A 22,652-nucleotide genomic window follows, 5' to 3' on the forward strand; every position below is an offset into this window, starting at 1 on the left:
AAAAAAAAAAAAAAAAAAGCCAAAGCTAGTCTCAGAGTCTCTCTCTCCTTTATAGAACCCTCAGTTACTTCTCCAGCACGGTGCCTGCCTGCATGACACCATGTGTCTTGCCACGACCACAACAATGGACTAAACCTCTAAAACTGTAAGCCAGCCCCAATTAAACGCTTGCTTTTATAAGACTTGATGTGGTCACCGTGTTTCTTCGCAGCAACAGAACACTAAGACACTTCCTATTTTGCTATAGGATCTCTTCCTTCTGCTTCCCTACCATATTGTGAAGCGGCCAACGAGGGCTTCCCCAGATGCTGAACAGGTGAGGCCACCTGACTTCATGCTCTCAGCCTCGAGAACCAAGAGAAAAACAAACCTCTTTTTCTTGTGACTTTCTCAGCCTCAAATATTTTGCTACAGCAATCAAAAACAGTCACAGGGTACCACAGCATAATCGTTCACTGGGTTTCTTTCAGAGGTGATGAACATGCTCTAAAATTAACTCTAGTTAATTTGTGTGATCTGTGATCTAGTGCTTGCCTAGCACATTCAAGGTGCCACATAAACTGAGTGTAGTGGTGCGTGCCTACGATTTGAACACTCACGAGATGAAGGCAGGAGAATCAACTCAAGGTCACCTTGTCTACATAGCAAGTTTGAGGTCAACCTGAAGATACATGAGACCCTATCCAAACTGTGTGTGTTTGTATCTGTCTGTCTGTCTGTCTGTCTGCCTGCCTGCCTGCCTGCCTGCCTGCCTGCCTGCCTGCCTGCCTGCCTGCCTGCCTGCCTGCCTGCCTATAAGTAAATAAAATAATGGTGGAGATGACTGCACATATCTTGTGAACATACAGGCCCCTGTATCAGTCACTTGGACGGACTCATCTGATATAAGAATTATAGCTTCATGACTGTTTAGAAGAAGAGATTATGCATTCTGATTCGCCATGGCGCTTCTGTAAACTGACTACTACAAGGAGCAGCTTTCTGGGCCACATGTGCTAGAGCTGCAGCTCCCAAGAGTCAGTTCCCCAGCAGCTCAGGCAAGTGTCACCCTGTGAGGTAGGTCCCACTCCACACTGTGGTCCCCACCTGGAAATGGAGAAGACTTACACGTATTTGCTGGGAATCTGCCCACGCTGGATCTTCTGGGCATTCTCATCCAGCTGCCAGGCCATCCAGGACCCAAACATGCCCTGGGGCAACGTATCATCCACATACAGGATGTCATCTTTCTTAAAACTCAGTTCAGGCTCCACCTCTGCCAGACGGTCATATAGGGCCCTGGACCATTGAACAGAGGACACAGGTTGAAGACGCCATACCACACACTTGCCTTTTGAGGCAGCTGTCTGTATGGTCTCCAGACATCAGGAAGAAAAGGATTTGGGGGCATCCGGAAGGGGCTGCTCACACCCATTACCGAGCAGGATAGAGCTGTCCTCTTTCCTTCCCTGACGCTAAGAGCTCATCCCCACTGCAGAGAGACTTCCTGTATGCTGTGTCCTTTCAAACATATTTTCTATCTGCCTCTTTCTGAAGTTAAGCCACTGCTTCCTGTAAACTGTCACCTCCCTAGAATGGAAAACATGTCACTTCCCACCTGCAGAGTGAGAACAGTATCACTCATGCAAATTTTCATCGACTTCATGGTCTCAGGTTGCGGGGGACATGACAGGAGTCCTGAGCCATTCGCAGAGAATGCCCGATACCATCCCACATCATGACACCCACATGACTTACAGGCACCATGGGCACCTGGGATCTACGCATACTGCAGAGGAATCTGAGAGACCCAGGGGAGATTGCGGGAGGAACACAACCCACAAGGTAAGAGGCTTCAGGTCTCAAAATTCCTGTATTCTTAATCTCTCCCTACCAAAAAGAGGAGGAGGAGGAGGAGGAGGAGGAAGCATCTCATATAGGTAAAAGCAATGCTAATGATGGCCTGAGTCTGGGCCTTGGGGGCAAGTGATCTAGGGGATCCAGTCACCCTATGAACTTTCCACAGAGAGCCCCTCCCTTGGCCCTAACCCATGCTGGCACCTGATGTAGAAGCTGTCTCCTGGCAGGCCCTTGACCCTGGTGAACTCCTCATGGCGGTACTGCACCTTCAGGCGGATGCTATCCTTGGGCTTCAACATCTCCACATAGACATCCTCCACCGTCCTGCTGCGCATATCCAGGTTGCCATACTGAGCAGGGACAGGGTATCAGGGTCAGAAAGACAGTAGTAGGGATCGCTTGGGTTCTCAGAAGGTTACAGAATGGTGCCTGGTCTGAGACTCTGCCTGCCTCCCTGCTACAGGCCTCCCCAGTGCCCCGCCCTATGTGACTTCATGGCTACTAGAGCCAATGGAACCACCTAGCAGTGGTGACCTCTACTTCCTGCTTATGAAACTGTATCTGTGGCATTGTGCTGGACATTTTTATGTAAAGTTGACACGAGCTGGAGTCATCTGAAGGGAGGGAACACCAACTGTGGAAATACCTCCATAAGATTTGGATGTAGGCAAACCTATAGAGCACTTTCTTAATCAGTGATTGATGTGAAAAGGGACAGCCCACTGTGCACTGTGGGTGAGGCCACCCCTGGGCTGCTGGACTTGGGGTCTATAAGAAAGCAGGCTGTGCAGGCCACAGAGAACAAGCCAGTAGGCAGCACTCCTCCATAGTCTCTGCTTCAGCTCCTACCTCCAGGTTGCTGTCCTGTTTGAATTCTGCCCTGACTTCCCTCAGTGATGGACTGTGACCTGGAAGGGGAAGCTGAAATAATTCCTTTCCTCCCAAAGTTGCTTTGGTCATGGTGTTTTGTCACAGCAACTCTAACTAAGACAGCCACCTATGTGCCATCTCCCCCAGGGGATGGGAGACCCAGAGAGTGAGAAAGAGCCAAACCAGTCCCCTCAGAGACCTATGGCTCATGAGACTGCCACTTCCTCTGGCTGTCCCAGATCAGAGCCAAGGCTGAGCCGTTGGGATGCCTCCGTGGCTCACCACTGCCCAGGGGCTTTGTACCAGCTATCGTTTAGAACACGAATACCCTCCCTTGACAAGTTGCTGGGTGAAGGGGAATTCCATAGCCTGTGTCATGTGAAAGGACACAAGCTGACAACACATGAGCATGGCCTGGCACACACAGTGGAAGAACTCACCTCAAGGATGAGGTCGCCTGGCACGAGACCATCAGGACCCTTGGCGGGACTGTCATCTTCCACCTCGGCCACAAACACTCCATGCAGGTTCCCACCACACACGTGCACTCCCAGATCCAGCTGGGATTTCTTGATGAAAACAATGCGGGGATCAGGGGGCTTCTTGCTGGTATCTCCCACAGTCCTTTTGGGAAGGAAAATGAAGTCCTTAACACGTACAAGGAGAGGGGCAGACTGAGGGAAGAAAGGCATGGCCACTGCCCTGCCTGCTTGCCTCGCAGGTCTGGGCTTCCTGAGAGCCAAAGGGTGAGTTGGTCACAGACTCTCGTCTGTTGAGTCGCTACAGGATCAGAGGCTGAGGGTAGCAACTCGAGAGACAGAAGAACGAGGGCAACAAACCATTCAGAGAGAAGACGAGGAGGCCAGCAGGGGACAGAGCTAAGGGCGACACCATGCTTCTGGCCCAGCTGTCCCTCAGTGCCTTAGGAGACATGCCTTCCTGGACTGAGCTGGCCTGCCTTGGCCTCCCTGCTTAGAGACAGCTCACTCAGTGACACACCTGAGCAGTTTCTACACCAACTCATGCCAGGTTCTCACCCTCAAGAACTGAAGAGGCACAGGTGAGGCTGGGAACACAGTGAGGAAGTCAGACATCCTGAACGAGATATAAAAGTGGAGCCCAGACCTGGTGACAATCTGCCTGCAGCTAAATTCCAATAGGAGTGTCCCCAGGCAGAGCTGCCTCAATCTTCATGACAGTGGGTTAACACGTGGCTCCCATAAAAGTACTTCTCCTCCTGATACCATTCTGTTCCCTAGCTTGTCCAAGAGCCCCAGCTGCTCACAGGAAATGTCCACACCTAGCTGACAACTCTGGCAGCCACAGAGCTCAGCTGCCTCTCATAGCTCACTGCCCTCTCCAGGGCCTGGCCATACATCAACAGTGCCCCTGCTAGCCAGAGTCCTAGGGCATTCCTGGCTGATAAAGGTGGGATGTCTGGAAACAGGATGGGAGAAGGAAAGACAGACAGATGAGGGAGAGAAGGGGAAGGAGAAAGGGAGGAGAGGCAAGGACAGGCCTGGTGTGGCTCTGTCTTATTGGAGCTGGGGGTCAAACGGACACTCAGCACACCTATGCTGACCTGGAGCTGGAGGCACTTTGCTTGGCTGGGGGGGTGCCAGGGCCTTCATCCTGTTCCATCAGTGGATCGATGACAGAGGGATGTTCTGGGGTCGCAGCACTGCTGCCCTGGAGAATAGAGTGAGAGGCGGCAGCTGGGTCCAGGTGAGAGCTGGGGGTGAAAAACAGAAGGAATGTGATGTACACACACAGCCAGCGCCACCCGTCCTGCACTGGCAACAGGACTAGGGAACCTGGCTTCACGCACTGAGACCTGGAGAGACAGACACAAGAGTCTGAACTTTACCACCTGCCCCTCAAGCTCTGCCTGACTCCAGTGAGGGACCCTCTCCAAAGGGATCCAGTCTGGAGGACACGCAAAGCCACTTTCCCTTCTCGTCTGCTTTTATTCTCTGCCAATCCGTGCATGGTGGCTCTGTATTAGGACATGCCGTGCCGCCCCTCCTGTCACCTACCCTGGGACCCACAGTTTAGGGGCAGGCACAGGCAGGTGTCCAGTGTTTCTTCATGCATAGAGTCAACCACTGAGTACAGATGCTGAACCAGGAGTTCAGTTTTTGGTTACCATAGCTACCCCTCCCCCCCCCAAACCCCAGCTGTCTATACTCTAATGTTTCAGGACCCTGTCTCTGGATACCTCTTGATCCAAATTCAAGGTGATTCATCTTCCCTTACTAGAAGAATCTCAAAAACTTGGAACTGGCATCAGGTAAGTAATCACCCATTGTACCCATCTCTCCATCCCCAGCCTGGACAACAGCCCCCTGGGACACTGACCTGGAGCGGGAGTGGCTGTTGAGCTGGTGAATGTGTGGGTTGTACTGGGCCAGGATGGTGATGGTGTCACACTGCTGTCCGATGATGAGCCGGGCCTGCTGCTCGGTGGCGCTCCTCAGGTTTATGCCATTGAACTAGGAAGATGCCCAGGGTGGAGTCAAAGACTGAGGCAGTGAACATGGATGTGGGAACATTGCTTTGTAGGGAGAAAGAGGGGAAGGAAGGAAGGAAGGAAGGAAGGAAGGAAGGAAGGAAGGAAGGAAGGAAGGAAGGAAGGAAGGAAAGAAGGAAAGGGCACACCCTCTTACCTCAAGTAACTGGTCCCCATACTCAAGTCCAGCTTGGTGGGCGATGCTCCCCATGGTCACCTTGGAGACATAGATACCGCCCTTTTCTCCACTCACGATGGAGATGCCCAGAGGCTCTGAACCCTTCTGCACCTTCACGTGGCGTGGCTCTTCCACGAAAGGCCTGGGAAAAAGAGCCAAAGGCTTCAGGGACTCGGACCTAATGCAGTAGAGCGGGGAGGCCGAGGTCCAGCATGCAGTCAGCAGTGTGAAGGATGCTTGGCGCTCAGGTGGTCTGATAATGATAGAAGATGGCAGGCCAGCTCTCCTGGAACTGCATGCAATACACACACAGCACCATCAAAACAAACAGAAAAGACAGAGAATGGTTCATGTGAACTATAAACCACAGAGAGAGAGAGAGAGAGAGAGAGAGAGACAGAGAGAGAGAGAGACAGAGACACAGACAGAGACAGAGAGACAGACACATTTTTAGCTGATGAAAAGATCTTGTCAGGATATGCAATGTGCATATTCCATGGAGGAGGCTCAGAAGACACCTACTGGGGAAACATGATGGCTCTGCAGTTACAATCTCTCCCCGCAAAATGACAGGAAGAGTCAGCTCTTCTACTTATGGGTCCCTAGGATGAAAATGAAGCAGCTTTAAGCCATGAGAAGAGGGCTAAGGGACACTGGAGCAAGGATGCGTCCATGCATTTACTAGCCGGGAAGCTGCCTCCCATAGCCAAGGGCATGAAGGGGTGTGAGAACCTCATGTCAGGCCAACCTCAGACTCCTCAGCGAGGAGGACCTGGGTCTAAGGGCCACGGGCAGCCTCAGGAGGATTCTGTGGTGGAAGAGACACATTGATTGATAAAGGTTAGGACAGAAGGGGTGCTCTGGGCAGGACCACACACTTGAACAGATGGAAGCCTCAGGATTCTGTCAAGCTATCCCCTCGCTGCAGCTCCATCAAAGGCTGAGGAAGGGGGATTACCCTCTAGAGCCCATGGAAAGTTCCAGGTTGAAACAGGCCTGTCACTACTGTGAGCCAAAGAGAACATGCACAAGTTCAGAAACCCCAGTCTGGGTGCCCACAGCTGTGTCTCGGAACAGCAGAGAGTAAAATACTTTTTTCCCCAAGTTAAAAAACAAACCATTTTCTCTTTATATTTATTTGTGTGTAGGTGTGTACATGCACATGTGTGCATGCCATGTGCATATATAGGGATAAGAAGACAATTTTTGTGGTGGGGGAGGGGCCAGTTCTCTCCTTCCACCAGGTAGGTTCGGAGGATCAAACTCAGGTCGCCAGGCCTGGCAACAAATGCCTTTATCTTCTGAGCCATTTCACCGTCCCATGCTCCCATGAAATTCTTCTTACATTTTACTGACACCCTGCCAGGTAGCTTTTCTTCCCAAACCTGCCCTCCTCCATTGGTCTTCCCTCAACCTTCTGGCTCTGCAGTCAGTTCTGCCATTGCTCATGTATTAGGGTGCCAGGTAGTTATAAGGACACTAAACAGACAACCATCTAAAGACCATCCTCATAGCCCAGTCTAAAAAGATGGAGCAATAGACTCATACCAAGGACTAGTTTCCATGAAAAGTTCATCCTCATCCAGTGACTACAGTTCCCTCTGTCCACATTAACATAGTGTGTTTAGCTTGTAAAAGTGTGATGGTATATGCCTTTAGTAATAGCAGTTGGGAGGCAGAGGCAGGCAGATCTCCGAGATTGAGGACAGACTGGTGTACAGAGTGAGTTCTAGGACAGCCAGGGCTACATAGAAAAACCCTGTCTTAAAAAAAAAAAAAAAAAAAAAAAGTGGGTGACCAAATCTAATAATGTCACAATAAAGGTATGATGCTGGGGCTGGAGAAATTACCTTCACTCTTAATGTGTATTGCTCTTTCAGGACCTGATTCAGTGGTCAGCAGTCATGTTGGGCTACTCACAACCACCTGTAACTCCAATGTCACAGGATCTGATACCCTCTTCTGACCTCCAAGGGCACACCTGCACTCATGTACACATACCTTAACACACACACACATACACATGCACACACACACACACAGAGACATAGACAGACACATAGACATATACATAGACAAACTCACAGACATACACATGGATACATATACACACATAGCCAGACACAGACAGACACACACACACACACAGACATAGACACAGACACATAGACATATACATAGACAAACTCACAGACATATACATGGATACATACACACACATAGCCATACACACACACACACACACACACACACACACACACACACACACACACACACAAAGAAACTTCCAAATGACCCTATGAATCAGGGTTTCCTGACATGGAAAGACAGAGAAACCGGGTGGAAAACCTCCTAGTGACCTATATGCATGTTTATGTCAGTGGGCTTGTTTTTATTCAAGTATGTCAGTGTGGTGGTTTAAATATGTTGTGTGGCCCAGGGGAAATGGCACTATCAGGAGGTGTGGCTTGTTGGTATAAGTGTATGTCACTCTGCAGGCCGGCTTTGAGGTTTCCTGGTGCTCAAATTCTGCCCAATGTGGAACAGAGCCTCCTCCTGGCTGCCTTTGGATCAAGGTATAGAACTCTCAGTTCCTCCAGCACCATGTCTGCCTGCACGCTGCCATGCTTCCCACCATGATGATGATGGACTAGACCTCCGAAACTATAAGCCAGCCCCAATTAAATGCTTGCTTTTTTATTTATAAGAGTTGCCTTGGTCATGTTGTCTTCACAAGAATGAAACCCTAACTAAGCTGTCTTATCTATGCATGGGCAGATTTTGACAGCGGCCTCACAAAGACTGTGAGCAATGGCATCTGAAGGGAGAGCAGCGGCTGTCTACCTACTTCTTCCATCTTCCCATCACTCACCTCTAACTTTACTGGGAGCCTTGGCAGGGCAGGAATCACTCACACCTACCTGGCTCTCTCCCAAAGCAGGGTGCTGATGACGGGTGCATCACGCACGTGACAAGGCCCTTTCTGCTTCTGAAGACACACATCATTTGGAGAAGCCAGAGCTCGAGCTGAGCAAATCCTCTACACTCGCATGTGTGCCTGTCAGCAAGGACCCTGAACACTGCCCTAGGTCCTGTAGCCGATGCCTTGGGATGGGGCCCGGGGATTCAATACATCTGTTCCCCTGGCCTCTCAGGGTAATACTTTTCTCACAAGTTGAGATTTTCAAATCAAATATGACCTATTTTATTTATGTAATTTTTCTTGTTGCTTGTTTTTTGCAACAGGGTCTTACTATGTAGTCAGAGAGGCTTTTACTTGGCTATGTTAGAACTCACAGAGATCAACTTCCCTATGCGCATTTCATTTCTCCAAAAAAAAGTAAAATAAAATAAACTTTGGGGCACGGCAAAAGAACCAAAAGATACAGCAAACTATACATGGGGGCCAAAGACCAAGAGATAAGAATGAGCCCTGCTCAGTGCAGTCACTGTTTGCATCCACAGAACTCACGCAGGTGGTCTGGATACAGCCCGCGGCTGTGAAACAGACTTAACTGTAGGACCACTCATGCAACTGAGACTCTTAGAACGGCGTTGTAAACAGGCCCGGCAAGCAGCTAAGCAGCAAGCCCTTCCATATCACTGTCACCATCAGACCATCTCCAGCATCTCGCTTAGTCACTGCTTAGGGGAAGAGCCCACCTTGCTCTGTTCCTGCCATCTACACTGGACCTGCTGCGTCTCCAGCACCCACTGTTTCTACAGTAGGCCTCAGGCACTCTGGACTACTCCATCACCAGAACGGAAATGGAGTGCCACGCAGGGTTACTCCAGCCACATGTGTCCATTACACTCACCTGTCCTTCCTCCGCTCCCCATGGGAAGAGGGATTGACCGCAATCCTGGGTAAAGTGGAGGCTGCGCTCTGAGGCTGACTACAGGAGGACAGGGTATCGATATTCAGCGGGGACCGGGGAGGAGTGCTACATTCAGAATGTGACAGTGAGCCTGCCAAGAGAGAAGAGGTTGACGTGACTGGCTCTGCCATCTAGACACAAGCTGTGTGGGTCTCATCCTGTGACCGGGGCCCTGATGAAGGCCTCCACATTGTGTACTGTCCCCACAGCAACAGGTGAGGGCTAGGCCATCTTTCAGCATCCCACAGAGATGACTAGAAGGGGACCCAGGGGCAACAGGCACAAGAGGGAATGCCTAGCTCTTACCTCTGTCAGAGCCCATGACAGACCGGGGATATCTTGGTGTTAACGGGATCTTAATCCGCTCAGCCTTGAACTGCAGGTTACTGGAAGAGCCTGTTGTTCCAGGAGGAGACACAGTGTCAGGCCTTGGGACTAAACCACAGCCCTAGGTCCTCACCTCCACCCAGCAGTCAGCACAGTGAGTGACACATAGGGGCTGTTGAATATCCCTGAGGGAACTAATCTGTGGAGGACTACAGAGAAGCAGACCCGAATGTTCCAGAACAGGAGCACATGCCCCAAAATGCAACAGTCCCCTAACTGCTGCAGCAGATATTCCATCTTCCCTCTGAATCCCTAAAGACCTCTTCCAGGGACTTGCTACCAGGCAACAGAAACCCCCCTCTGGGTTACATTTCCCCCAAGTATGTTTCCATATAGGACACCCAGAATGGCTAACTCAGGGTCAGGAAACAAGACTCCAACAAATAGGTCACCTGGGACAACCATGCAGCTGCCATAGAGCCTGCAGGCAACGGCAGCGGCTCAGAAAACACTGATATGATGGACGTCTCACAGGATATCAGCCATCCAGAGGAGGGAGCAGAGGGGAAGGAGTCGCGTGGGCAGCCCACCCAACTGGGTACTAAAACCCGAGCAGCAGTGGTAGTTACCAAGGCGGGCACTGGAGGGCAGAGAGTTGGAACCCTGGGAGGCTCGCATCTCAGAGTAGTCACTGCAGGCCCTGTGGCTCAGGTCCAGGCTGAGGCGTCCCTGATGCTGGACACTGTGAGTGAATCAGAAAGATGAGGGGCCCTGGAGAAGGGCTAAGACCAGACATGGCCACCAGGGAGAAACCCAGTCAATAGCCTGAGCCTCCCTAAGGCAGAAGAGGAAGGTGTCCTTGCTGTTTGCCTAGGACAGCAGACTGACGTCAGCTGCTTCTCACAGACAGCATCTGTTCAGGATCCGTCAGCAGCAGAGGGACCACGCAAGGGGCAATACAGGGCTGGATGGACAGGAAGAACAAGACTCTGCCTTGAGCGGCCATGGTCTGGGGGAGGCTGGATGTCCACTGAGGGTCCTGGATGGAGCAGTGCTATGCCTTACTCAGGACAGCATGCCCAGGAGGCTGGGGCTAGGAGAGATCAGCCAGGGGCTGTCTACACTGGCTGGCCTGGAGTCAGTCCCGACAAAGTGGTTTAGGCTGTGCAGTGATGACATCCTTGCCCCACTTAAAACTGTCCTCAGCCCCCGCCGTGGTCTCCCCGTGGGTCTCTCAGAGTTCATGCCTTAGCCTGGGTCTGCTCCTGACTCACTGGCACACTCTGCCTATGCTCGCGGGCACCCAGCCCTCAGCCCCGCAGCTCTCCTCGCATGGGTGCTGCTGTTTCACTTTTCTCACATGGAGGCATTAAGGCCAGGGCCCTGTGCACGCAGGCACGTGTTCTACCACTGACCTCCATCCCAGCTCTTATGGCTGCCGTCACTGTTCTTCTAGTCGCGACAGCTGCTCGTACGTCAGAGTGCCCTCTGCAGCCTCTGTCCGAGACACCCTCTTTCCTGTCACAGCCCAGCTGTCGCCCTGCTTCACTGTCTCAGGGCCACTTATCACCACACCCTGTGCATATTCTCACATGTCTGCTTCCACATGAGTGGAAAGCTGCCTTTCAAGTTTACCACTATCTGACCTTGGAACCAGAACAACCATTGGGGCATAGTAGGTGCTCATTAAAAAAAAAAAAAAAAAAAAAAAGCCAAACAAGTGAATAGCTTGATCCTGAGCCCCTCCCCACACTTTTCCTAACTTCGGGTTTCTTTGACTACCAGTGTGAGCTCACATGGCATCCTCTAAGCCCAGCTCTGCCTCCCCGGCCCTTCCCTAGCTAGCTAAGAGGCTTTTCTGTCACAGGCCTCTGTGTGAATAGCTCTCCTACCAGGAGACTGGACAGCTGGCACTTGGGATCGAATAGATGCCTTGACATACCTGGGAGACAAGCTCTGGGAGCCAGCATCACGGGGCACGGGTGGCGAGCTGCAGGGAAGCACCCTGTGGCTGCGCACAGTATAAATGGGGTTCCTCAGAATGGAGCCCACAGTGGTGCCGGGGGTCATACTCCGGGGAACAGTGCCTAGAAATGAGCTGGGTCAGAACAGTGGCTCCAGAACACAATAACAGCACACTCCCACAAACACCAAACAGTCGAGGATTCTAGGTAGAGACTTCTAGCCACCAAATTTGCCGCATGGCTTTGACCACTGGCCTTTCCCCAACCATAAGAAAGGACTGACCCTCACAATGAACCAAGAACATATCCAACAAAGATAGGACCAACAACCACAATTATGGGCTGAATATATGCAACAATATCCCCTCTTCAGAAAGGCTGGCCTTCCCTGTGAGCCCAGAACAACCCTGCTCCCAGTTCCTGTCCCTGAAGCATACCCACAGATGGCCGGTTGGGGTAGAGTAGGGGGTTGCCATGCCGGCTAGCTTGCCCTGGTGAGTACGGGGACCATTCCTGACCCTCTGGGGAGAGCTCTCCGCTGGCTGGAACATACTCCTGTTCCTGCAGAATCAAAGGCAAGAGTGTCTGCTGGTACCCAGCACGTTTGGAAGCTGACTTCTGCCCATGCACCAGTTCCTCCCACTCAGGCTAAGGAATGACCAGTGGGAGGGGACACTGTCCATTCACACTTCCTGACACCCGCTCAGACAAAGGGTTTCCTCTCCAGACCCATCAGAAGACAAATGCAGGGAAAGAATCTGTCTTTCAAATAAAGAGATGGAGGGATGGCGGGTGGCAAGGTGTGCCAGAGCCTGGATGTGCAGTGAGCAGCGTGCACTGTGGCACTGTGCCCTAGGAGTTCCAGCTCGAAGTGGTCTCCCTTTCTGGAAACGAGCACACACTGCTACTCTGCCCAGCTACCAGCTTCTCGTGGACCACTCATCTCCACACATGTTCTGGGCAGATCTGTCACTTAGCGCTTTTAAAAAAAAAAAAAAAAACTAGCTCAAAAATTTCTTTAGAAACCAAACCAAACATTATGTTCAGGCAAGTGTTCTCTTAGTGCCATTTCCCACACATGTCCCATGACCCTTTCTCATCCCCTAGAGGGGACGGTTGCTCACTGGCATCCACCTGCTACCCTATGCACTCTTAAAGGCGCTCGCCGGCTCTGCACAAGCCTGGGAAGCTGTGGAGGCTGCTTTGCAGGCCCCCATCCTCTGGAGCAGCCCCAGCCCAACCTCTACCTCCAGGCACTGAGCAGGGATCGCCACTGGAGAGATCTTGGGCCGAAAACTGGGGGCAGACTTTGGCCGGCGACGTTTCTGCCCCAGCTCGTCGACTTTCTGGGAGGCAAGGTCTTCATCACAGGGCTTCTTGGCGGGCAGGTAGGTGTCTCCGTCCCCTTCAGAGTGGTAGCTGGAGGCGATGCGGACCCTGGCCTTCCGAGGAGGTGAAGCATGCGTGGGCTCGCTGGGGTCCATGCTGGGGGGTGGGGCACTGGGGGGGCTGGTGGAAGGTGAGCTGCCCACCAAAGTGGCCTCTGACTCAGAACTGGTCTCCAGCCTGTGTTGGAACTTGATAGAGTCACTTCTCCTGGGGGGTTTTGGGGGTGTCAGAGACCCTACCCTCTTGGAGGGCTGGGGGGAGTGAGTAAGCCCAGGGCCTGGAAGCAGGTAGTCTATTTTGGGGGGTGTCTGTGGGCGCTTGAAAGTATTTGGGTCAAAGATGGACTTCCTTTGTTTGGGTTTCTTATACACAGAGAGTTTCTCAGGCCCTGATGTGGAGCCGAGCACAGCCTTAGGCCAGGTCCCACTACTATTGGAGCCCTCTGGATCTATCTTGTCCAGGGGAACCTCTACTGCCACACAGGGGCCCACCTCAGTCTCAAAAGACAGCACTGGCCGCTGGTTCTGCACGTCCACCAGCCCATAGCCACGTTCTGCAGAGGTATCAGAGCGGAATGAGTTCAGACTACGCTCAGAGGTGCTGGGACAGGCCTGAGGGGAGGCTGGAGAGGAGGAGCCAGAGAAGGGCTTGTGCAGAAAAGAACTGCTGCCTCCAGAATGCCCCAGCTCCTTCCGGTCCTCCAGCTGATCAGTGTAGAAAATGTCCGTCTGCGTGGAATTATTGTGCTGTAACAAGTTCCGTTTGTTATGCGCCTGGACCTCTGGGCCATGGGCTCGGCAACTCAGCATCCTATCTGAGTCCTTGATATTTTCAAAGATGTTCTGGCCGCTCCATGAGGTGCTCTGCGGAAACACCTGAGCCGGGGGTACAGAGGGGCAAGAGTGAGAGGAGGTGAGATGTGACTGCTTTGCAGCTGCGATCAGAAACCAGCCCCAGAATGAAGCAACGGAAAAGAACAGTCACAGCTCCTCAGCGGAGACAGACAGACAGACACACAACAGGCACACACAGATGAATGTACATACTAGTGTCTAACGGTGAAATTTTCTAATGAGTCTGGCTATTCGAAACTCATAAGAGCAATAAAATCCTATTGGCTTCGAGCACTTATCTGCAGCCAACATGCACACTGTGTTAAGAATCATTAAGCATAAAGGTAAATTATTCATGGTAACCCAGGCAACAGAAAACGAACCGGGGCTAAGAGGAGACTTCTTGCATTACAAAAAGACACAGAAACAACCATTTGTAAATGAGCAAGCCTATATGAAAAGGGGTCCAGCTATATGGTGTTCTAGGAAAGGCAGAGGTCTGGAGACAGAAAAAGGACTGGTGGTTCTTGAGAGCCAAAGGAGAAGTGGAAATGGCCTAGCAGGACACAGGAGACTTTTAGGGCAGTGAAGCTACCTGTGAAGTACTTTAATGATAACACATGTTAGTATACATGTGTCCAAACCAGTAGCTCTCAACCTGTGGGATTTACCTTACAATCTACAACAGTAGCAAAACTACAGTAATGAAGATATAAAGTAGCAAGGAAAATTAATTTTTTCATCACAGCATGAGGACTGTATTAAAGGGTTGCAGCATAAGGAACGCTGAGAACCACTGGTCCAAACCCACAGAATATACAACATCAACAGTGAACCCCCTTTAAGCTAGGCAGCAGTGAGGGTACATCATCTGTACCAAATGTACCATGCAAATGCAAAGTGTCAATACCAGGGGAAGACCCACATGAAGGAACATACAAGACTGGAAGACCCACATGAAGGAACATACAAGAACAGTCTACCAGCCCAAATGTTCTGTAGACCTAAAACAGTCCCCAAACATCTATTAGTTTAAAAGAGCAACTTAGAAAACATCTCACAGTGAAACGGACAGACTCATGTTTCCACATTTCTATTGCTAACTAACCTTTTCAACTGTGTAGGAAAGCTGATATAGAAATATGAGTGCCTCACACCCACTCAGCAGACTCGACGACTTTACCAGATAGCCTTTATCATCTTCATCAATACTGACATGAAGAAACACTGGAAAGGTATGTATATCCTGGCATTTCCTCAGCTGAGAACTTCTGAGCGAACCATCACAGATGGCCATTCTCCACTAAATTCCAAGCTCACTGCCAGGCCTAAGGAACCTAATTATCTCTAGGACCAACAGACTGACTGTCCAGTCCCAATTGGAATGTGCCCAGCTGTTCTTAACAGTATTGTTTTTAACCTATATCCAGTCAGTTTTCCTACACCCTGCATTTGGAAATCAAAATTCCCCCCACCCATCCCCCAGGTTCCTGGTACCCTTTAGAAACAGCTCAGGAGCATGAAGTGGAGGCTTCTTCTCTCCTTCACAACCGTGGCAGAAGTGCCCGGTACCCACCTTCAGGAGGGAGAGGGTCAAGGAGTCTTGACAGCTGCGCAGCAGAGATTCACATTCATTCAGGGACTTATTGTCCAGTGCAATACCGTTGATCTAGGGCCAGAGAGAGAGCTGGTCAGGACTACTGATGGGGCGGCCTCAGTGACCCTAGGCTGCCAGGCCAGGGTCTGGGCCTAACCTTAGCCAGGGAAGCCTCTCTCTGCAGTGGATACTGGTTAATGTATTGACTCATAGCTGACCAAAGTGGAGAGAATGAACAGCTGCTGAGTGATCAGCCCTAAACTGATCACCTAGATCAACTACCCAAGTCTCAGCGAACACGGGAAAGAGGCGACAGACGGAATTTAAAAGTGGAGGCTGGGGGCAGGCCGTGAAGTCCTGCCATCTGAACATGACACGGGAGTTCCCAGAGGGGGCTGTCAGAGAAGGAGGGGGTCAGGGTCCATCATACACACGTGCGAAACTGTCAGTGAATAAGTAAAGGGTATTTTTAAAAGTCTCGCACAATACAAAGCCATGTCAAAATGCTCAACTGTGCCAAGACATCATGCTATGACATCATAGCTCTAGTGTGTGACATTACAGTGCTCCAGTGTGCCAACAAAGTACTAAGTGGTAGCCTTCACATCACTGTTTTTAAATAATTTCACTTTCTACTGTGTTTCTAGTGGTACACAGTGTTGGCACTGCTCCACTGGAACATCACATTGCTTCAGAGTGGCATCACGATGGTCCATGATGCTGTCACAACACTGCATATGGCATTACAGCTCCACCGTGACATCAGAATGCTCACTGTGTTTTCACAGGATGCTACTACAGTGCTAGACACCACTGCTCAGCTGCACTATCATCATGTGCCATCACATCACAATGCTCAATTGTACCAAGACATGCCATGTTTTTATGACATCACAATGCTCCACTATAACATCACAGAGTTTCCCTGTGCCCTCACAATGCTGCATAGGATATCATTTCAAAAACAATTCAAAAAACAAGAAGAGAGAGATGATTCTTGAGGAGTAGCTCAAGGGCGATCTCTGGCCTCCACAGGCTCTGGAGCACATGCATACACACATCTGCACATACAAGTACCCAGACAAAGACACACACTGCCACCTCCACACATTAAAAACTAAAAGAAAAATACCTACAGAATGTGATTATGCTGTGAAGGGTAATTAATGTGCATTTCCTGGGACCTTGTCTCCAGTTTCAAGACCTTTCCATATGACCATGCTGTTTTTAAGCACTGGCTCTCCTCAAATCTGAGGAACACTGGCAAGGATGTGCAGTGATGAGTTTTCTCCATTAGGTTCGGGTGAGGCTGACAGGAGGGGTTTCTGGTAGCCATTGAGCACTCCTTATGGAGGTAAAGATGCCCACACTGGGCTGACTGGCCAATAACGTAAGCTGACATCCCTGAGGCCCCACGTCGGGGCTGAGGAGGTGCTTCATGTGGAAGCTTACCTAGCTTACATGACAGTCTATACCCTAGGTTCCATTCCCAACACTGATTAATTATATCAATTTAGAAGGTACCACAGGCCAGGCAGTGGTGGCTCATGTCTTTAATCCTAGCACTTGGGATTGCCTAGCACAGAGGCAGGCAGATTTCTGAGTTTGAGGCCAGCCTGGTCTACAGAGTGAGATCCAGGACAGCCAGGGCTACACAGAGAAACCCTGTCTCGAAAAAAAAAAAAAAAAAAAAAAAAAAAAAAAAACCAACCAGAAAACCAAAAACCAAATCAAAACAAAACCAAAAAGAAGGTACCACAGGAGGATCCGAGGACATTAATATCTCTAGGTCATGAGGTCAAAAAGAAAATACAAGGTGAACCAGTGAGGATGCCACCGTTCCACATGAGCTATAAAACAAAGCTATAAAACACAGTAACAGGGGAATGGGCATGCGTGAAGCAGTGCTGGAAGTTAACACAGAGAACTGTTAGCCACAGGGATCCACAGGTGGCTGCAGAACCAGATGGCATGCTGTCACTACAGTCTTGTCCAGAACTGAAATTTTACACGTGTGCCACCAAAAGGCACACTGCGCTTCCCACGTCAGCAGGTTGGCGTGAAGAACTGATGTGCGCAAGCCCTGATGCTCAGCAGATGCTCGCATTTCTCATCGAGTGCTGAGATCAGGGCGTCCAGGAGTGGCTGTACTATACAGGGAAGGCTCACTGCGGGACCTGGGACAACAGCAGATGGTGATGATGATTATGTCATGGCAAGGAGGCAGTTTTACCTATGCATAATCAAGCAGCCCGGCCTCGTGAGGTAGGTACCCGTGGTGAAGTCAGACTTAGAAAGCACCATGATGCCGAATGCACACTGCAGACCCCACTGATGTGTTTAAACACAGAGCTAGAGCCCTGTACATATATGTAGAGTCTTACTTGAGCACTCGAGGTCTGGGCTGGAGCACCTTCCATGTGGGGGCAAATCTCTAGGAGTGAATTCAAAACAGAAGGGAAAATACTACTTTTTGCTCTATGTGTTTGTTTGTTTGTTTTTTAACAAAGTGACTATTTTATAGCAAAGAGATTTTATGTTGGTGATAAAAAAAAAAAGCTAATAGAGTAGGCATACTCAGTAAAAAATAAAAAAAAATAAAAAAATTTAAACCAGACACAATCACTCTGAGGCAGGAGGATTATTGGATTGCCTCATCTCCTCTCCAAACATACATACATACACGACTGAAAAACAAATCCCAGATGTTCTTTTGTTGGGAAAGTGTCCGTTATCGGCATCCACACACACTGAGAGGTGCTTAAGAAAGGTGTGATTGCCTTCAGGGTGCATCAGCAAAAGAAATGATTTTCTTCTTCCTCCTAGACTTCTCTGTTCTTCCTAATGGTCTACCAGTCACTGCCACAGGGACTCAGCACTTGCCTTAGGGAAAAGGGATTATTTTTAATGTTCATAGAGTGCACTACCCATGACCTCTTACTCAAGGCTCCCTCCCCGCCTACACGCAGCAGACAGCTCGCTCTGTTCTGGAGACTCACCGCAACAATCCTGTCTCCCACGGCGAGGGACCCCTCTTTGGCAGCCGGGCTTCCAGGCACCACTGCGGCGGCATACACTCCATTCTCCAAACTGATGCCACTGTCTACAAGTCACAGGAGGGCACGGGATGACCTGGCCTGGCTGCCCCAGCCCGATTCAGCTGACTACATTTATCAAAGGGACTGAATCCCATTCTGTGCCATCCCACAGGAAGCACCACACCCTTCCCCAGTGAGTCAGGCACTGGAGACTCAGGCGACCTCCCAGCAGGACAGCACCATCAACATGCACCCCTGGGAACAAGGTGACCCCACAAACAGTCCTCTCCAGCAGAGCGGGTGTCTGTCTCACCTCGAGGCCTACTACCTTTCTGTCCACTGAGGTTGATATGCAGAGGTGTGACGACCTTCCCACCCAGGGACTTCCTCCTCCTCACAACCATGTTGATGGCTCCTTCTCCATTGAGGAGTGCCTTGATGGCCTGTTTCTTGTCCTTGTTGATGAGGTCCACGTCGTTGATTCTCAGCAGCCAGTCGTTGACCCTGAGGACGGACAAGGTCAGGCAGGTACCCACTCAGACCCTGGGATCAGTAGCTGCCTTTCACTACCATGCCCACTTCCGGGCTCACATCATCCGGGTTCCCTGCATCCAAACTCACGAGGGATGTAGTCTCTAGAGTGCATGGTTATAAAACTCACGGATGCTGGCGTTAGACAGATGGTGATGTTAGACAGCCTTGGCTTCAGATTCTGAATCTGCCACTTACTAACTGTGGAACCTAGTGTTTTTGTGTCCTCATCTGTAAGGTGGGGCAATATTTGCACTTGCCTCTAATTATAAAGATTAATGGTTAAAAGATCCAGTGTGCACACCAGTACTCGGCAGTAGTTAGGGCAGCGTATCACTCTATCTTCTTCAGTATTTCACGGGCTGAGCAAGCAGTGCCACTCCCTGCTCTCATCACATATCCTGAGCCCTGATCTCCCAGAGAAGCAAAAACACAGCTCCTGCTACCTGGAGAAAAGCCAGACTCAGGAGGCACCCAGCAGGTACCCTTCTTTAAGACCATCCTAACTGAGCTTGAAGCTTCAGACAGCTCTGTGAGTCCTCTGATACTAGTCACTTTGCTGCCAGCTGTCCTCCTTGGAGTGATCTACATTAGGTAGTAGGGCCCATCCTGCCCTCCAAGGGCTGGATCTGCTCAGCTCTTACCTTAAGCGACCATCAGCAATGCTTCCTTTATCCACTTTTGTAACAAATATGCCACAATCCCCTGGGAAACAAGGCTCATTCACACCTTCTGCCATGTCAAACCCAAGTGCTTTCAAGTCAATATCCTCCTGTCAAAACAGCACCAGCAGATCTTTACCAAACAAAGAGAAGAAAGACCCTAAACCACAAGCGAGGCACTCAATCCTTGAGATGGACGTGAATGAGCAGCTATACCTGCCCATTCCAGCCACTGCAGATATCCCTGTATTGTCCCTGGTCTTTCACTGGGGACTCTGGCTTCCATGGGATTTGTCAGCACCACAGTAGTAGCCCAGCTTGGATAGTATGCTGGCTAGTCTTATGTCAATTTGACATAGGACAGAGTCATTTGGGAGATGGAAACCTCACTTGAGAAAATGCTTCCATAAGATTAGACCACAGGCAAGCCTTAATTAGTGATTGATGAGGGAGGGTCCAGCCCATTTTGGGTGTGGTCATGCCTGGGCAGTAGTCCTGGATTCTATAAGAAGGCAGGGTGAGCAAGCTATGGATACTAAGCCAATAAGTAGCATCCCTCCTTGGCCTCTGCATCAGCTCCTATCTCCAGGTTCCAGCCCTATTTGGGTTCCTATTCTGACTTCCTTTGATGATGAACAAAGATATAGAAGCATAAGCAAAATAAATCCTTTCTTCCCCACATTGCTTTGGCCATGGTGATTCATCCCAACATAGCAACCCCAACTGGGATGGATGGCTACAAGGAAAAGATGCTTTCTACCTGGGGGAGGTAGCCATGAAACAAGAATGAACAGGGGCATCCTCTACTGCCCCAAAGTCCTCACACCCCGAGAGGACAAGCATGGCCACCCAGGGCAGCTCACCGTCTCTCTCTCAAATTCCACAACTTCTGTCTCCCACTCCATGGAATCTGTGTCGATGGCTGAGTCGTGGGAACTGTGGGCCATCAGCTGCCGGAACCGAGCCTCCTTCTCCAGCTGGCATTCCATCTGCTCCCTGTAAACACAAGAGCTGTGGAAGTGGCCCTTTTTTTTTTAAAAAAGATTGATTTATTATTATACATAAGTACACTGTAGCTGTCTCAGACACTCCAGAAGAGGGCGTCAGATCTCATTATGGATGGTTGTGAGCCACCATGTGGTTGCTGGGATTTGAACTCAGGACCTTCGGAAGAACAGCCAGTGCTCTTAACCGCTGAGCCATCTCTCCAGCCCCAGAAGTGGTCCTTTTGAAGAACATGAATCATGGCTCAAAACTAAGGCAGCCATCCTGAAGGCTCTGTCCCCTGGTATTCAAGCTTCCTGATAAGCTTTCGTGAATTATCAGTGGGTTTCCATAGTAGTGTTTTTAAACACAGAAACTCTTCCCAAATTTATCTAGAGGCTTAAAGCAATTTAGGTCAAAGGCCAGCAAGAGGCCTAGAGTGGTAGCCCAGCGGTGGAATGCTTATCTAGCATCTACAAGGCTCAGAGGGAGAGCTGTGGTGGTTAGGGCTTTTTTGTTTTGTTTTGTTTTGGAGACAGGGTCTCACTGTGTAGCCCTGGCTATCCTGGAACATAGACCACACTGGCCTTGATCCTCCTGGCTATGCCTCCCAAGTCCTGGGACTAAAGGCATGGACCACCACACACACCGGACTGATTAGTCTTTCTTAAAAAACAAATTATGGGTAGGGAGACATGTGCAAGTGCCCAAGGCAGCTAAAGCATTAGGTCCTCATGGAACTGGAGTTACACGGGATGATGACGCCCGACAAGAGTATGCCACAAGAGCAATGCACTCCCTTAATGGCTGAGCCATTTCCCCAGCCATGGCGTTAGTTGATTGTCAACTTGATTCAACCTGACTAATCGACTGTGGGTGTGTCTATGAGGGTGTCTCTAGAGACAAGAGATAATAAGGACCTAACTTAATCTACAGATCAACCCTTTCTTTGATTCCTAATATGACAACATTATTATTGGGAGGTGGTGGGAAGTAGAAAGTGGGGACTCTAGAGGGACTGGGTCACTTGGATCATGTCTTTGAGGTCAAACCATGCCATGCCCCAGTGCCTTCTTGAAGTCCCTTTCCTCTCATAGTAGTGTTTTTTAAACACAGAAATTCTCCCCAAATTTATCTACAGGGTTAAAGCAGTTTAGGCACTTGCTCTGTAGACCACATTGGCCTTGAACTCAGAGATCCTCCTGCCTCTGCCTAGAGGTTTTCTAGACCCCATTAAGTGTCCTCTACCACACACCCTCCTAATACCATTGTGTTCTGCCCAGAAAACTTGGGGTCAGGCCACCATGAGCTAGGATCAATAAAACCATGAGCCAAAACCAATTCTTCCTCTGTTGGGTTGGCTGTGGCAGGTACTATATTACAGACACAAAGAAGGAACCAATTCAAGGGCCTTTACCTAAAATTCATGAGAAAGAGATTTAGGCTAGCTATGCCATCTTGGAAAGGAAATGCAAAGTGAGGGAAGGTGACACAGCCATGTGTTCAGATGAGCACACTGTGCAAGCCTGATGACCAGGGTCCCATCCCTGGAACCCCTATGACATAGCTGGATATGGCGGAATGCATCTGAAATCTAGGGACTTCTTCAGCGAGATGGGAGGGCAAGACAGGAAAATCACCCAAACATTCTCTGACACACGTGAGCCCCCCCCCCTCTCTCTCTCTCTCTCTCTCACACACACACACACACACACACACACACACACACACACGAATAAATAAAGTTTTAAAGAGATTTCCAGGAGAGGAGCCACTCGGTTGAAGACTCCCCCCCACCCCCACCCCCTGAAGCAGCTGCAGTGGGGTTTCTGTGAGGACACATAGATCGAAGCTATAGAATAAGGGCCCTGGAAATAACACCAAATGATGCAAAGATACAAAAGTAATTTGAAAGGACAGTTCTCTGGCTACGATTTGAGTGGGTCAACATCCACAGTTTACCACCATTTACCAAGGGAGTAGGTGGGCTGGAGAGATGGCTTAGTCGTTAAGAACACTGGCTGTTCTTTCAGAGGTTCCAAGTTCAATTCCC

General features: G+C 50.1%; 1 protein-coding gene across 3 annotated transcripts in view; it reads right to left on the reverse strand.

The window, feature by feature from the left end:
• Dlg5 (discs large MAGUK scaffold protein 5) overlaps positions 1 to 22,652 on the reverse strand; it is a 115,007-nt gene that overhangs the window by 13,331 nt on the left and 79,024 nt on the right. For 2 of the 3 annotated variants that reach the window (XM_029541312.1, XM_029541311.1), the window contains 17 exons: positions 20,479 to 20,611; positions 19,598 to 19,725; positions 18,736 to 18,926; positions 18,384 to 18,487; positions 15,364 to 15,456; positions 12,813 to 13,829; positions 12,003 to 12,126; positions 11,544 to 11,688; positions 10,231 to 10,343; positions 9,581 to 9,670; positions 9,215 to 9,365; positions 5,376 to 5,538; positions 5,068 to 5,201; positions 4,292 to 4,441; positions 3,150 to 3,333; positions 2,041 to 2,189; positions 1,108 to 1,278 (listed from right to left, as the gene is read on the reverse strand). In XM_029541312.1, the coding sequence (XP_029397172.1) occupies positions 1,108 to 1,278; positions 2,041 to 2,189; positions 3,150 to 3,333; positions 4,292 to 4,441; positions 5,068 to 5,201; positions 5,376 to 5,538; positions 9,215 to 9,365; positions 9,581 to 9,670; positions 10,231 to 10,343; positions 11,544 to 11,688; positions 12,003 to 12,126; positions 12,813 to 13,829; positions 15,364 to 15,456; positions 18,384 to 18,487; positions 18,736 to 18,926; positions 19,598 to 19,725; positions 20,479 to 20,611 (3,240 nt within the window). The remainder of the gene's footprint in view (positions 1 to 1,107; positions 1,279 to 2,040; positions 2,190 to 3,149; positions 3,334 to 4,291; positions 4,442 to 5,067; positions 5,202 to 5,375; positions 5,539 to 9,214; positions 9,366 to 9,580; positions 9,671 to 10,230; positions 10,344 to 11,543; positions 11,689 to 12,002; positions 12,127 to 12,812; positions 13,830 to 15,363; positions 15,457 to 18,383; positions 18,488 to 18,735; positions 18,927 to 19,597; positions 19,726 to 20,478; positions 20,612 to 22,652) is intronic. The other variant, XM_021203961.1, reaches the window with a different exon arrangement.

The sequence above is a fragment of the Mus pahari genome, chromosome 8 (assembly GCF_900095145.1).
Source record: "Mus pahari chromosome 8, PAHARI_EIJ_v1.1, whole genome shotgun sequence".
Classification (NCBI taxonomy): Eukaryota; Metazoa; Chordata; class Mammalia; order Rodentia; family Muridae; genus Mus; species Mus pahari.